Source organism: Falco punctatus (genome assembly GCF_963210335.1).
Source record: "Falco punctatus genome assembly, chromosome: 4".
NCBI classification, from domain to species: Eukaryota; Metazoa; Chordata; class Aves; order Falconiformes; family Falconidae; genus Falco; species Falco punctatus.
Window position 1 is genome coordinate 77,861,419 of NC_137583.1, and position 16,385 is coordinate 77,877,803.

General features: G+C 41.4%; 1 protein-coding gene across 11 annotated transcripts in view; it reads left to right on the forward strand.

Annotated features, from left to right (window-relative positions):
* The window catches only part of DYNC1I1 (dynein cytoplasmic 1 intermediate chain 1), a 194,715-nt gene that overhangs the window by 127,827 nt on the left and 50,503 nt on the right, over nucleotides 1-16,385 (forward strand). For all 11 annotated transcript variants that reach the window (XM_080384604.1, XM_080384607.1, XM_080384606.1 and 8 more), the window contains one exon: nucleotides 15,865-16,011. In XM_080384604.1, the coding sequence (XP_080240730.1) occupies nucleotides 15,865-16,011 (147 nt within the window). The remainder of the gene's footprint in view (nucleotides 1-15,864; nucleotides 16,012-16,385) is intronic.

Sequence of the window (16,385 nt, forward strand, 5' to 3'; positions counted from 1 at the left end):
ACCAGCAGCATGTCCAGTCCCAGAGCTGACTTGTCTGGTTCCTCAGTTTCTAGTGAGAGCGAGCACCTGTGGTCAGTCTTTAAAGTGCTGCAAATCTCAGAGAAGACATGTGGCTCTGAGCTGACTGCAAATTTTCCAAAAAAAAAAAAAAAAACAAAACCCTCCTTTGGAAGAGAAAGTCTTTTCCAACCTCAATTATCCTGTGACCCTATGATCCTAAACGTGAATCAGATTCTGCCCATTTTCATACCAGTTTTCTGGTAAGTGAGCCTCTGCATGTCTGCCTGTGAAGGTGCTGAGGCAGCTGCCATGCTGGGAATGCCCCCGTACCCAGGGACCCCAATTTGCTGCAGAATTTGTGTAACACATACACATGTTGTAAAATTGGATAAAGTAGCACTCTTCAGAGAGGAAGAGGTTGTTTTACTTTCATTTCTATTTTGTTTCCTCCTACGCATCATTGGGAGGATGATCTTTGTGGAGCTGCGCGGAGCTCTGCTGTGCCTGTTCACTGGGACACTTTGTGGCTATTACATTTGCACACTGCAATAATTCATGCAGATGCATAGGTGTGCCATTTTTGAATTAAAATTTGGGGGAATTTCTAACTGTGCTACTGGGGGAGGAGAACAGTTTCAGCTGCAGCTTGTGATAGAAGGACATATTCATTCTGGTTTTATTTTAAAGCTTTTTTCTTCTGTCCTGTTGTGCTTGTTCAGACTGTAACGTAAAAACACACAGCGAAACACAGAGCAGTTTGCGCTGTGGGGATTTCAGTAAAGAGGAGCCTATGTCTTGTCTCTCAGGCTTTTGTTTTAGGTTCTTCTTCTTGTTCTCAGCTGATACTACCAGCTGTCTTTTTTTGCTCCTTATATTGGAGTCCACACCATTTCTAGCCTTGGGTGATTAAAAATAACTTTCATTTGCCTAAAATTAGTGCTCCAGTACTTGTGGAGAGATTGTGAGTCAGTGGAAGTTACACCCACTCATCCCAAGGCTGAATGTAGTATCTGGAAAATGGTTGTTGATGTCTTAGGCAAGAGGAAGGACCTGCATCCACCAGATTTGTGGAAGGGACCAAAGAGGACCAAATATACAAAAGGCAGAATCTCCTGTCTCCCAGATACTACTGAACTCAGAAGCATCAGGGGGGGATGACAGAAAAGGCACTGAAAATGAGAAAATGTATAGTCCATCTTGAGTTCCACAATGTCCTAGCCAGTCCTGAGATCCCCAGTGTGAAATGCCCCAAATCTTGCTTTACTGCTGAAATGCCACAGCTGTTAACATGGAATCTGCTAATATCTGCTGCTCAAGAAGTATGCCATGTTTTTCCACATAGCCTTCCAGTCCTAAAATCTCTTAAAACTGACTTTATTTCTACACAAAATCAGATCATGGTATTTTTCATACCGAGAGTGGGAGAAGGAAACCTTCTTCCAGGCAAGGTCAGAGAGAAACTATGCATTTTTATTTAGACTATTCAATGTCAATTGGATTCACAAAGTTGTATGCCTTCCCTTGGGTTTACCTGTACCTTTCCCGACCCTTGGCAAAGCTGCTTTTTGCGTGTTGACTTGGATCTATTGTTATCTTGTGCAGAACCCTGACAAGCAACACACCCACCAAAGCCAATGTATACATTATAATAGCACAACTGTATGCCATGTCCCATCAGTCTGTGAAATGACTACTGATACAAAAGGTGGGTGCAGTTTCCCTATTAGTAATAAAGTTCTGAATTACTTGAGGACTGTGCTTATACATAAAAGTCTGCTAGCAATGGAATGTTCGTTTGCTTAGAGCATTGCTTAACATAGATTATCTTCCTCATTTGAAACTGTGATTTTGAATCAAAGAATTAGGAAGTGACAAATTTGCTTGTCTTGGATAGAAAATTTTAGGCAGTTCCTGCTTCCAGTCTGTTTTTGGAGGGGGTAGATTATCACGTCCTTAAATGATATGCTGTCACTACTAGTAATAGCATTGTGCCTTTTGTAGGTGTTAAAATAGTGATTCGTAATGAATCTGTGCTTAAAGATGGTGTTTGTCTTCTAAAAGTTCACATACTCTTCCTTTCAAACCAAATATAAAGAATATGTTGAGCATTTGATAAGGCAGGCATTCTCTTTTTTTTTTTTTTTATTAAGCTTTTTTGTTTCACTTATAGCTTGCAATATACCTTTCTAAGTTACTGGCATCTAATATGCAATATGCAAATAATGCAATTTGGAGAAAACCTAACCTTTGAATCTGCAGAGTTACACATGCAGTATTTTTAAACTTTAGCTAGCTAAGGAAAAAAAGAAAAGATCTCAGTCAAAAACTATATTTCATAAGAGAAAATTATAGTGATATTGATGGTTTGCCAAAACCTCAAGCAGTGACAAAATCCACAGTGTTCTGAAAGAGATGCCTTTGCAAAACCATTCCTTTGCAGATGGCTTAGATTATTGATACTTATAAACACATGACATTATTCATTCAACTCAGAATTTTTAAAAACTCTGTTGATAAAAAATGCAAATTTGCCACACTATCCGAAAATGGCAGAGAAAAAAATCACCAAATCCTGCAATTGCTCCTGAGGGGGTTTTATAGTTTAGTAGTTGTTGATTTGGTTACATTTCAACATGACCTAGTATAAAATATTTTAACAAAAAGGGAGGAAGGAAGGGAAAAAAGAACATAACTTTCTTTTGTTGATGTGAACTTTATGTTTTATAGTTCTTCTTGTACATCTGAAACTCCCAGTGCTGAAAGGTTTTGGGGTGAACAAGAAATGCAGGATCAGATGTGAAATCAATAAGTCACTGGGATCCTTCCACAGAATTTATTTCCATAAAGGATATAAAATACCATGGAATTCCCTAGCTACACTGCAAATGATGGATAAACAGCCATAGGCATGACTTTTCTGTTTGGGTTATGTAACTGTTCTCTGTGCAAGCTACTCGCAATGGAGAGTGCATTTGGTCCAAATTCGAGAAAATTGTTTCACCTCATGATTTTTGTCTCTGTGGGAGCTCTATGTGAGGAGTGAAGCCTCTTTCTGTATTACCTGGCACAAAATATAAAACAGTTACTCTTCTAAAGTGCAGTAAAAAGCCCCAGAAACCGAGGAATCCATCGTTACAGCCTGGGATACAACTGTCCTCTGCCTAAGGTCTAAAATCAACAGTTTTCCGCCCTCTGCCCCCACGGCTGGATGACTGACAAGTACTTCCCTGAAAAGAACTTTTGTATACCAGCAACATTGATTTAACGATGATTAACGCTCCCTGCTTCCCACAACGGGAAAGCAGAAGCATGTGCTGACTGGCTGAGATACCGATATTATCCTTGGAAGATGCTTCATGTGGGGCAGAGTCTTCTGGAAAGCTGCAAAAAGGGAAGTCTCTATCAGTGCCCTCAGAGACTGCCCAGTGATTCTTATTGTACAAGCTCTACTCTGCATAATGGTATCGTATCTGCTGTCACTATAATGCTGATTATAAGAAGAGAGCCTTTGTTAGTAATAAGTGTCCATATGAAGTAATTTCTAGTGGTTTGCAAAAATTTCGCAATCCATTATATAGCCATAATAACAGAATACGAATTGTGACAAATAACATAGGTTTAACTTTCACAAAGCAGATCTGTCTGGTGAAATTTTATTAAAACAGGATTGTCTTTATCATTAAAAGTATCAGAGAAGAAAAGCTGAAGTACATTTATTTTAGCATGAGTTGACAAGCAAATGTCCTATGTGCAGGAAGCAACATGCTTTTAAAAACTTATACATCTCATATCAGAGAGATCAGCGTGTTTTCATTATCTCTACAACAAAATGTGCCAGGGTGCATTAGGATCTACGATTAATTCATTCCGATTGCTCTTATAACAACGTTCAGTATTTTTGTGGCTAAGATAAATATTGATTGCACTCCACCTCCATACTGCTCATGAACATACACTGAATCACCAGTCGTTTCACGGGGTGCAGAACATGCTCAACATTTGCTGTCTCATGTTTACATCTGTAAGTAGATAGACTAAGCCCAGTTTGGACTGAGTTAACAATGTATAGGAGTTGTGCATAATTGTTGTTTGCCAGGAGTTGTCTGGGGTAAATCCATTCTTCCTGGCAGGATAGCAATGCATGATAGAATGTCCCATCACTGGTGAGATGGATGACGCAGGCAAGCTGGTTTTTGACCAAGATGTAGTCCTCTGTTACTCCAGGAGTCGGTAAATGTAAGCTGGCATAACTATGCTGCTTTATTGTAACTAAGACTTTGATCCTGAGAATGGAAAAATGCTTATCTCCCTCCTTTCTCCTCTACAAGACTATTCATGAAAAAAATAGCAGAAACCAAGCAGCAGAACCTTGCAGGTGAGGAAAGCAGGATGTGGAATTTCAGGAAACCAAGGTTTGTTTGGAGAAAGTGGGTTTAAAAATTGGGTCTGTAATGGGACATAGACATCTATTCCTGCGTGGCCTTAGCTGCTCCTTCATGCTCTGTGAGTGCAGAGCCAGGCTACGCATGTCAGAATTTGCACAGTAATTTACTGTAGGAGACGTGAACAGTGCGAAGCTAACTAGTGTTTCTGACCTTATTCTTAAATACAGACTTGCCTGTGGTATCTTCTGCATTTCCACTAGATAGCTGTTTATCTGTGCCACTCAGTCTCTCAATCCTTGTATCTATGTGCAATGTTTAATTAATTTTCAATTATTTCCAATTATGTAGTGACACTACTTATAAATGATACAACAATGAAGGTGATGGATTTGGGCAAATATAATAGCCTGTCAGTCTTCACTAGAAGCTACAATTAAATCAAAAAGATAAGAAAATATTACTGTAATTATTTTGACAGTGAACTGATAGAAGTTTACCCAAGTGACACAGACTACAGAGTACAAAATGCCAATTGCTCAGAAACAAGTAAAATAAGATATACTGTTGTCCCTTTGCTCCCTATCCTTAACTTGGAAAACCAAGTGACCTATCTCCTGGAACAGGCAGAGCTCCATTCAAAGACTTGTAGGGTCTGATACCTAAAGAGGGGTCCAGTACATAGAGATTCATTAAGTTCTGGGCTCCCCAGTCTAAGAGAGCATACTGGACATACTGGAGCAAGTCCAGCAAAGAGCCTCTTAAGATCATTTAGGAACCAGATAATCTCTGATACAAGGCTGAGAGAGCTGGGAGCCTGGAGAAGGCTCAGGGGGACCTTATCAATGTGTATAAATATCTGATGGGGAGTAAAGAGGATGGAGCCAGGCTCTTCTCAGTGGCACCCAGTGACAGAACAAGAGGCAATGAGCATAAACTAAAATACAGGAAATTACAGTTAATAAACATAAGAAAAAACTCTCTTACTGTGAGGGTGACTGACTACTGGCACAAGTTGCCCAGAGAGGTCATGGGGTCTCCATCCATGGAGATACTCAAAACCCAACTACACACAGTCATGAGCAATCTGCTCCAGCCGACCCTGCTCTGAGCAAGGGTTTGGACTAGACAATCTCTAGATGTGCCTCCCAAACTTGGCAATTTTGTGAGTCTGTCTGACATTTCGTAGTCCTTTTCCCTTCCCTGTCTCTGAGGTTATGCAGAAGTCGGCTGGGCTGTGACTGTTTTTAATTCCCAGGACCAGCTGAACGTCAGGGCATCCTTCTTTCCTTCCTGAAAGGAGGTCACTGGCTCTCAGAAGTCCTGAATCAAGAAATCGACTGTTTAGGAAAGCACTTACCAATTTGCTTGGCTATGAGGAGGCTTTTCAGTCACTGAAGCTGAAGTCATGGAGAACTTAGAAGAATTAACTACAATTAAGATCATGGACTTTTGAGAAAAGATAGACTTAAGTACACAAATAAGTTCTTTCTGCAGCTGGGGCTTTAAAGTGGTCTTGGTCTGATCTTCTGACCATGCCTGGGTTCTCATGGCCTGTGCATTTACTGAGGGGTTTGGACTGAGTGCTACACTTGAGATTTAGCTGCAGCTCTCTTATAAGCAGCTGTGACTACTATGTGAAATTTCACAGGCTGAGTTGTAGATAATTGTTCCTGCAGCATCTGTACTGGCTTCTAATTCATTTGTGGCTTCACATAGTTTGATTGATCAAATGTGTGGTTTGGGAAACTGCTGCCATAGAAACCACCAAGCTACCATCACAGCTCAAGACAACTCGTGTCTCTATTCCTGTTCTCCAAGTCTGGAATTTGCTATCTCTGTGTGCTCAAATATTTCCATAACTTGCCGTCAAGTGATCATCTCTTGTGCTTTCTCTGTGAGGAGAAGAGTCCAGGACACCAAGATACCAGGCAAGCCCAGCCTGTGTGTCAATCTCTGGGGGATCTCTTCTGCTTTTTCATGGTGCTAGATAAGAACCACCCTGGACAGGGGCGCTTGAGCCTTGCTCTAGTCCAGGTTGTGGTTCCAGCAGAAAGCAGACTGCCTGGAGAAGAGGTGTGCAGCAACAAGAAGCTCAAGTCCTTAGACCAGTGGCTGGGGCACTTTGTGAGTGTGGGGCTGAGCTGCAAAGACTGTATCTGTATTTTATATTAGATAATATTAGAGAATATGCAGAAGTAATTCAGGCAAAGTGACCAGAACTCCTGGACTTGTCACTCCCAGCCACATTCCCCAGGCATTTGCTAGATAGAAGAAGTGGCTTCACCTTCATAGATGCTTTTGCCTGGAGTTGTCTAACTGCAACGCTTAGAGAGGGCTTTATTTTGTGTGGTGTTTTGAGTATGTGCTTCTCAAGATCTATATTTCATTTTGCAGTGCTTGAACTATTCTCCCCCCTAAAAAAACCTGTAGGAATGCAGAGAGATATGGTGATGACTATATTGACCAAAACAGTATAAATTGAACTTTTCCTCTTTTGTTTCACTATGGACTCTCTATTCTGCCATCCATGTGCATGGATAATAATGCATGGAAATGTAAACAGTGCTTTAAGGCTATGCAGATGAAGATGACTTTTGAAAACTTGTCCTACACTAAATACTCTATATTTTTCAGGACATTCTGGCACTGAATGCTGCAATCTCTGCCCTGCTCATCAAAATGAGTGCTAAAGAGAAAGAAAAGGATTAGGGAAGCATCATTTTTCATTCTTTATTAGATTATCAGCATGTAGTTACTGTAGATTTAATATATACACAGCTGATCATCCATAGGGTATAGTTTTCAAGACTTAGTGCATAACATTAGCGGTATTTGCTACAGCAATTTTTGGTGTCTTAGTTAAACTGTCCCTAAAATTGTCTAAAGACTGTGTTCTTAAGCATACTTCTTTACCCTCTGTAGGGAATGGAGAATGAAGCATTTCAATGGAGCTGAAAAGTTGAATGTAAAATCTTTTGGTTTTCTTCGGTTATTGTCTCTTCAGGAATTACTGTAGACTGATCATTGCAACTTATCGTACTGATTTTCTGAGCCCAGATGAAACCCAAACACAACTAAGCTAACATGCAGATTGCATGACCACTTCCACGAGAGGGTGGTCACAATACAGCCAGATGGAGGTCGTGGTTTAGTTAAGGTGCTTTATTTGGGGTAGCTATCTGTGTTAAAGAGCCCTTTAATATTAGAAATCCAGTTCACTAAACCCTTCTCTGACAAAAAAAAAAAAAAAAAAAAAAAAAAAGAGGAGTGACAATTGCAACCTGATACTACTTGCTGTTGAAAGGAAAACTGTATACATTCCCCACAGCAAACAGTGTGCAAGCTCAAAATAGAAGACTCCCATCTTGCCCTGAATTAGCAATGAAATACAGGTGGGAATTTATTGTTGCTGAATCTGAATTTTGGCTGCTGGCAGACCCAAACTGTTAAAACATTAACTTATGTTCCAATGATTTTGAGCTAGATTTACAAATGTGGTTAGGTGTCTGAAGATGAAGAGAAAGGCAGGCAATGGGATTTGCCAGTGCCCTTAGCAACACCTAAATACTTTTGTCTCACCAGCCAGCTGGTGTGTGGATAGACACCTTTTGTGTCTGAAATGCTTTTTAAAACAGAAGTTAGTGACTAAATATAAATGTGTGCAGAACTTTAAGGAGGTTTCATCGCTAGAAAATTATTCAGCTGCAATTCACCAAAAATTTTAACTTCCAAAATCTCTTGGAATTTCTGTGTATGAAAACAGCAACCACTAGTTAACAGAATCAAAAGCATCCGTAGAAACACACCAGTCAACTTCTGTTTTGTCATGTACTATGTAGGTGATGACTGACTTCTAAAGGATTTGTGGTAGTTGATAAGGACATTCTGCCACCAGCCTCGTATTTTTAGAAAGCCACTGAACACTCTTCAGTTTAAGAACTGCTTCTTACCTATTGGCATTTCTGACCACTACACCAAGCAAGTTTTTCATGTAATGTTATTATTTGATCAGTTCTAGAGGCCTTCACCAGACTGGGATGCCTTTGAAAGGAATTTGTTAACAAACCCATTGTAACAAAGCAATTTCTGTCCCAAAGATCTTGCAGCTATAGCTATAGGGGGTGGTGGGCAGTGACACCATTACCCATGCCCTGAGCTGGCTGCATGTATAGCAGCTCTGGTCCAGAAGCCTTTGCCTCATGCTGTGCTGAAACTACTGAGCTGCATGCAAGTGGAGTGGCAGAATGCCATGCTCAAGCTGACACTTACCATCTGCTCCAAGTTCTGGCAAGCCTGTGGCATGAGCGGGGATGGCAGGAGGTCTCTGTGTCCCATCCGCAGGCATATGCCCTAAGGCTCCAGGTCTGCAGCGGCAGTGCAGACCCATCACTTCAGGCTTGTGAATGATTTATTCAAAACTATTAAGAGTGCTCTTGTATAACTGTTAGAGTATCATGATCTAAATAAAACAGACAAACCAAGGAAGTGTTTGCTTTTCCAACATGCAGGCATGCAGACATTAAGGATTTGATGGATTTGACCCAGCAATTTGATAAGCAGCCAGGTTCTAATCAGAGAAAACAGGCCAGTTCAGGTACTTAGCACATAAGCAGTTAGGTGGAAAGAAAACTTGATGTGCTGTTGTTATGAAATTTCTCCTTATTTCTCCAGGCTTTAATTCTCTCATCATCAGTCTAACAAAGAAAGTATGATGTCCAGCAAAGGCTGTATTCTCAGGCTTGAATGTATGTGTAGTAATTCAAGGTTACCAAATTGATTGGTTGTTGCATCAAGGATAAAGGCAGGCAGGATCTCCCCGTATGGCACTTGAGAAGTATCATGTTTATCTGCTTTTGCAATACAGCAAGCAGTTTTGCTGCTTTTCTGAGTCATCACACCACCACTGAATAAATAATATCACCAAATGCACTTTTCAAAAGGGCTGAAGTGCAGATTCCCTTTTGGCAAGGCAGCTTGTGGACTTTGTTCCAATTATTTAGGTCTTGTAGTTACACAGGCTGAACCTGCAGTTACAGAGTTACAGAGATGAAAGCCGAGAGCTTCAGCTTTCTTACCTGCTTAAAACGAAGGCATGAGGCTGGATATTGCCTTTCTGATTCTGCTGCAATGCTTGGTTGTTAACACTGAGGTTGTATGTCAGTTACCTACCCGGTAAACTTGGCTAAGAAAGAGCTGCATTTCCTGACATACTCTTTTCCTTCTTTTTAAGGACTTAGTACTTTTTCAATAAAAATAAATTTAATTTGTGGCTGCATTTTAGCTCCATTGGTTTGATGGTATAAGTGGAGCAATACCAGCTTTGGATTTAGAGCAGTCGTGTGGCTGAGTCTCTCTGTGCAGCTTTCATGTGGTCGGGTGAGACATTCTTAAAATCCCCAAACATTTTTGAAGATCCTAAACTGGAGACATTCACAATTCTTCCCTCCCTTTCTACCATTAATCCTTCATGTTTTAACAAGCACTGAAGTTAATAGAGCCTACACTCTTTCCTGTCACACTGAGCCCCCCTCCCTCCTTTCTTTCTCTTGAATAAAGCAATCTGTTCTTTCCAGGCCATACTATTGGAAATCAAAGAGGTAGATGTCAACACACACCATAACCAAGTATAAACTTCCTTTTTTTAATTAAACAGGATTCTGACATTTGGTTTGAAGAAGTGTTTGTTTGGTTTTATTTATTTTTTTAAATATGTGAAGGATGTCAACTGCTTTTATTTTATTTTTAGTAGAAGATGAATTTTTTATGGTGCCACAAATAATCTCTAGCACAAAATCTTTCAGATGTTATTTTGTTATTTTGTAGTTGAATAGGAAGAGAGCTGGGGGGAGCAATACAGAAGTCCTGGCATTTAAAGCCTTTAGAATTAAGAGTTAACCTCTTAGGTAAAGGTTTCCATACACATAAATCCTGTTTTAGGTACCTTTTCAAATGTAGTTGGGAAAAACAGTTGTAAGTCTGTTGCTATCCTGTTTGCTTATTACTATTAATTCTACTTAGACATTTATGTGAAACACAAATACCCAGATTTCATAATAGCTGGTACTCAAAAAAAACAAGACTCTTAGAAGGAACATAGTCTCTATTTCAGTGTACAAATCCAGGTATCTCACTAGCCAGGGCAAAGTCACCCTAGAATTGCCTCTTTCAAGGTATCTATCTCACGCTTTCTTTTGTATTGCAAAAAGGATGTAATAGAGCACTAAACCAGACAAACCAGTGTTCAGATCTGATACCACTACTTTCCATGCTGATGCTCCGTCGGACTGGCAGGAAAAAAAGGGCTTTATTTAGTAACTCAGTTGCTGTTTTGTTTCTAGATTATGATTTTAATCCAATCTTTGCAGTTGAGGTATATCATCCATATCTGTTCTGGGGTCACGTGTAAGTGTGTGTAGCAAGGCAAGCATGAGGAGACGGTCTTCTGACTGGGAGTGCTTAGATTCTCTAGATACTGTTCTTGATGAGCAGGAGTGAGAGCAAAAGGCTATGAGTAAATTGCACATGTACTTTTGGCCTCTGTCTTTATTTATTTATTCCTCAGGAGTGCAAGCGTAGGCAATCAGAGGTCTGGTCCCTAGACTTTAGTTCCTATGGATAAAGTTTGGCGCCTTTTCATGGTTGTAGCTAAGTGGCAGAACCACAGCATTGTCCCTCTGGTCTCAGTCCCTCTAAGCCAATTCGCTCAAGTAAGGAATAGGATCTGCCTCTTCAACTCAGCTGCAGTTAATTTTATTGCCCACTGCTGTCTGTGTTAGCTGACCTATAGTAGCATGGCACACTGACTGCAGTGCTTTTTCCACATGTTTGCTCAGCTAGAAAATCTACCCAGGAGTTTCCTGAGTGCCTGCTGCAATATATCCCAGTATTCTGGAGTCTAGAAACGCCTGTGAACTCCTCAGATCGCTTATTCCCACTGACAAAGTATTGTTTTGAGATCCATCTGGTGTCAAGTGTAGGCATATGGCACCAGTATGGCAGCACTGCCTACGGGGGTGGTTTCCTGCAGAAGAGGTCTCGCTGAATGCAGTAGTCGTTGCCTATTGAAAGTCATCATTGTTTAGCACCCAGGTCTTTGTGAACTTGTTCAACTGGTGGCTGGGCAGAGTGCCATCCGAATCTACAGACATGAGCACAGACAGCTGAGGCTCTGGGGCCTTACACACATCAGATGTGGGTACTGAGGTTAGGCTTCTCAGCAAGGAGAATCTAAATGACTTTCTGTCCCGAGCATGTGTATCTGTGGTTGAAGGGGTACGCCATCATTAACCCAAATCTGGGCTGGATTAAGTTTCTAAAATAAAAACCAGTGCTGCCAGCCACTTGAAGAGGGTCTGGGGCTTGTTTGAATCAAGCGCATCAGCAGGGAGGGCGGGAGGAGGCAGAGGCAGCCAAGCAAAGGCCCCCCCATCACCCCTGTAGCCCCCCACTCCGTGCAGGCCGAGGCAGCCTGACAGCTGCCAGAGCAGGGGCCGGGCACGCTGCCTCCGTCCCGCCGGCTGCGGGCCTCTCCGGGCACTGGGCAGCACCTGCACTCCTGGCCGGCCCTCTTCTCACCATGCAAGAGCACAGGCACTTCATGCTTTGTTTCTTAATTATGTTTTCAGCCAGGCACGGAAGCTTTAGCATTCGGGGCGCGGGATTGCCCGCTTGCCAGGCAAAAGTCTCAGGTTTGCCAGCCTGGGCCTGGCTCTCCCTTTTGCCTGGGCAGTGCTCCCGCCTGGATCTAATTCAGACTGGCTCATCTGGCCCTTTGAAGGTTGCTCACCTCTGCGGACAAGGCAGAGCACACGTGGGGGATGAGGCAGCAGAACCAGTGTGGTGGCACCCGCCAGGAGTAGGAAATCTAGGTGGAAGATTGCAAAGCCAGAAGTACCAGAAATACTTTGGTAGCGTTGCTGAGGAAGCTAAGGAGAGACAGAGAAGGCTAAATCCAGTAAACTGTATTTGCATAGAGGGAGAAAACACCAGAGCATTAAGCTGCAGTGAATAATGAAATGATTCACTGCACAGAGCAATCCAGAGAAATGACGGTGACCAAACACTGGGGTTTGCCTGTCTCCTGTGGGTCCCAGCAACTTGCAGACATGGATGCTCTGTGGCACCCATAAAAAGATAACACTGGAAACCTCCTGTTCTAAACACTGCTTTTATACTGTGGATACTAAAGTCCATGTGGAATTGCCTCCTGACATGATCCCTCTTACATTTCTTCATGCAGTGTTGCCATATACTATGAAACTAGCTGCTGCTGTCCTCTGCAGTGGGTAACTAAGCACTTACATAGGCATATAAAACATGCCTAACTGAAAAACTGGGAAGCTTTACCATCATTATTGGAAAGTGCCATAAGATTTCCCTAGAAAGGTGTGGTAGAGGTACAAAGAGTGGTACGTCGTTATTTTAAAACCTGACCATGGGCTGGTTCCTCCCCCTTTGAAGTCCGTGGCAAAACTGTTTTACAGGAGCAAGACTGCTTCAGCTGGCAAGCAAGAGGCAGCCTGGAGGCAGAAGAGGCTTACAGGGAATGGTTTCTGCTGCTTTCCGTGAGCACAGAGCTGTTCAGACAGACTGGAGACCTGTCTGCTGGTGTCTCCCATTACAGCTAAGAAATGAATGCTTTTAAAGTTGTTAAATGAATGGGCTAGATCTTACAGTCCTTACTCATCTGAGTACTGCCATTAACTTTAAGAAAGTAATCATTATATTAAGTGTCATGGAGCGGAGTCCTTAAATTGTTAAATTCTAATATTTGACAGAAGTTTTTCCTCAGTAGAAAAATAATATAGACATAATTAAAAGGATGTGAACATTTCATCAGTGGAAGAATGCAAGTTACTTCGGAGCAATACGTAAAACTAGGAGCAGTACAGAGGGCTTAAGTCCATGTCATGTCTGTAGGTTATTTTTGAACTTTATGAAAAACACACTTTAGCAGTTTATATCCTGACCATTCAACTGTATTCTGGCATTCTGAATTCACAAACACGCTAACCATGAAAACACAACATTTAAAAATACGCTGTCCACTTGGCTTCTTTGGCCTGCTTCAGAGTCTCCCAAGCTTGTTTCAGACAAACTGAGAACTTTGTTGTGGAATGACTGTTTGAATTGGGGTTTCTTAAAATACATGTGGAGCCTTGTAGCTGCTGTGGGGTGTACACAGTGGTGGAGCTGTACTATTTTTAAATCATCTGGCTATTTCACTTCATGTAAGAATATCTGTCATCTTAGTTATAAGGAATGAAAGGGGTTGATTAAAACAACTCACGAAGCCATTAAACAAAGAGATAAAATGTAGAACATGTGCTGTAGGGTCGATTTAATTATAACGCATGGGGGATCTGTGGAAACCGGATGGCAGCTGCATTGTAGCTGAGTTTTAAGCCCCTCTTAGCAGTACCAAAGTCCTGTTGCTCAGACGTGGGGTTTCTTACCTGTAGAGCTAATAGGTCCTTTGGATATGTTTTTTGGAATCTACTTGTTATTTCAACTGACCGTAGAGTAATTACTATGCTCAAGCACTTAGATATGAACTAGAATGGCAGTTATGTATACTAATCATCTAGTCATTAGATACTAGACTATGTATCATCGGAAAAATGTATGCAAAAGCTTTAGTCAAGAAGGGATCAAAGATGTCAAGTGAACAGCCATGAGGATTCAGAGAGAATGAGGAATTAAAAAAGGCAGTGGCAGTTTATTTCATTGTCTTGGCAATCTCATTAGATCAAAAAACAGTATTGAATATACTGCTGTATGCTATGTCTACTAAGATAATTTAGCATATAATCTCACTTTAAACAATAGATATCGGGCAGCCACATGAATTCAGTAAAAAATATTTAAACTTCACATTTCACTTTATTCTTATTAACCTCATTATAGACATCAAGAGTTATCGTAATTCATTCTAGCCCTATCAGAAGGGGGTTTATATCTCTGGTGTGTGAGTTTAAACCAGTCTCTAGCCACTAAAATTCAGGATGAGGAGCAGTAAGGAGAGAAGGCAATGCATCTGCCCTCGTCAAAGTTTTTACAAGTCCATCCACTCCTGCCAGAGACAGGCTCGTCAGCTAGGTAGACATCAAGTCTAGTTCAGCTTGGCAGCTCCTATGTTCCCATTTCAACAAAGTTCACTTAAATGTCTGCAATGCTTTTCATGCAACTGAAATATAGTAATTTAGTTAACCCTTTGTCATTGAGTAGAATGGGTTCACACATAGGAACATCACCAGTTCAAAATATCCAGTCATTAAACTATAACAAAGATGTTACCAAAATTCATTGGGAACAGCCAGAAAATGAATTAAGAATGCAACCACTGACAGTGAATTTAAGTTTCTGACTGTAACTGCTGCAGCAATTCAAGTCTTGCTCTGTGGCTTCTAAGCATCACTGAAACTGCCCATGAAAAAATGTCATTTGCTTCTGTTTGCAAATTGTCTTTATTAGTATGTGAATTTTCAAGAAATTATATGAATGCTGTAGCTTTTGCTTTCCAATTTGCATAAAACAAGACATAACATCCAGGACCAATTATATAAAAATGGGAAATGATTCCTTAGAAAGAGGATGGAGGACTTGAAGGAGTTACAGCTTGTTGCTCTTGGCTGTAGCTTGTTGGCACATGAAGGTTCTGGGGACTGTTCCCTTGAGGACTTCAGATGTTGTATGTTATTTTAAAGAGACTGGAAGACAGTAGTTGGGTTAGATACCCTTCTCCATACTGGCTTCTGGGGCACTCTATCAGATAGCCCGGGTAACCGTTAACCCAGTCTGGCTCCTCAGTTTCCCCAGCTGAAGAAAATGTACAAAGGCAATGCAGCTGTCATTAAAATAAGGAAAAACTTTTCTGCTCAAACAGTGTAAGGGAAAGTGTGATTCCCTCTGCTGTTAGAAGAGGACCTCTCTGTAGCAGAGAAATCAGTCATTGACCCAGCAATGAGACATGGCTTGTCAGCTGATGCTGTCAAGCCAGCGCACCCTGAGGTGAACTATGGAGGGTCTCTCACAAACTCACCTCAAATTGTTTGAGAGTTAAAGGCTAGTGGAGCAGTAGGGGAAAAGCTCTCCCTGATGGGAAATCATGGCCCAGGATACCAACCTCTGTTGGGTTGGCATCTGTTTATTTGAAGTTCTCACTTTTGGAAATGATATTAAGCATTCTCCCATCACTGTCATGGAGAGGTTATCTTCAGGTTTTTAGCATCATGCTAAGACTCATCCTATGGTGCATATTTTCCCTAGGACCAATGGAACTACATATCTTAGGGTCAAAATTAGCTCTTTGCATGTGTCCTATTGACTTTATCAGAATTACTGGTGTGCAAGGAATATGAATAGAGCTCATACAGTGATTTCTAAAAATACAAAATGCTAATTACAATATGCTTCCTTAAAAAGAAACTTGAAGATTACTTACCATGTAACGCCTCTCTTCTTCTCTGTTTTAATCCAGTCCTCCGTGATGTCTGTCTGTTTTGCCCGCTTTCACCCAAACCTGGTTGTTGGTGGAACATACTCTGGCCAAATTGTCCTGTGGGATAATCGCAGTCACAGGCGCACTCCAGTTCAGAGAACTCCCTTATCTGCTGCTGCTCACACGGTAAGGATGAAAATCACCTCCTCCTTTCCTTAGAGGAAATGGTCATCAGGGAAATGAAGCTGGCTAATTGTGTCTACAATGCTGGTTGCCACACAGATGAAAGCAAGTGTGGCCCTTGAAGGGAAAAAAATAGGTAAGAGAGATATACAACTATCTCCTGTAAGTGCTTAACTACCGCATTTCATATGATCAGGTCAAGAGATTATCTTCTTTTCCAAGGAAGAGGGCAGGATCAGTTATGACGCTGGAGTGAGGCACCTTTCTGCCCGCACAGTGGCACTGTGGCTTTTGCTGTCCATTGTCTGTAAAGAGAGCCAGGTCACCTATAAGGACTGTGTGTCTGTCAGTCCAGCACGGCAAGCAATTTGAGTCTT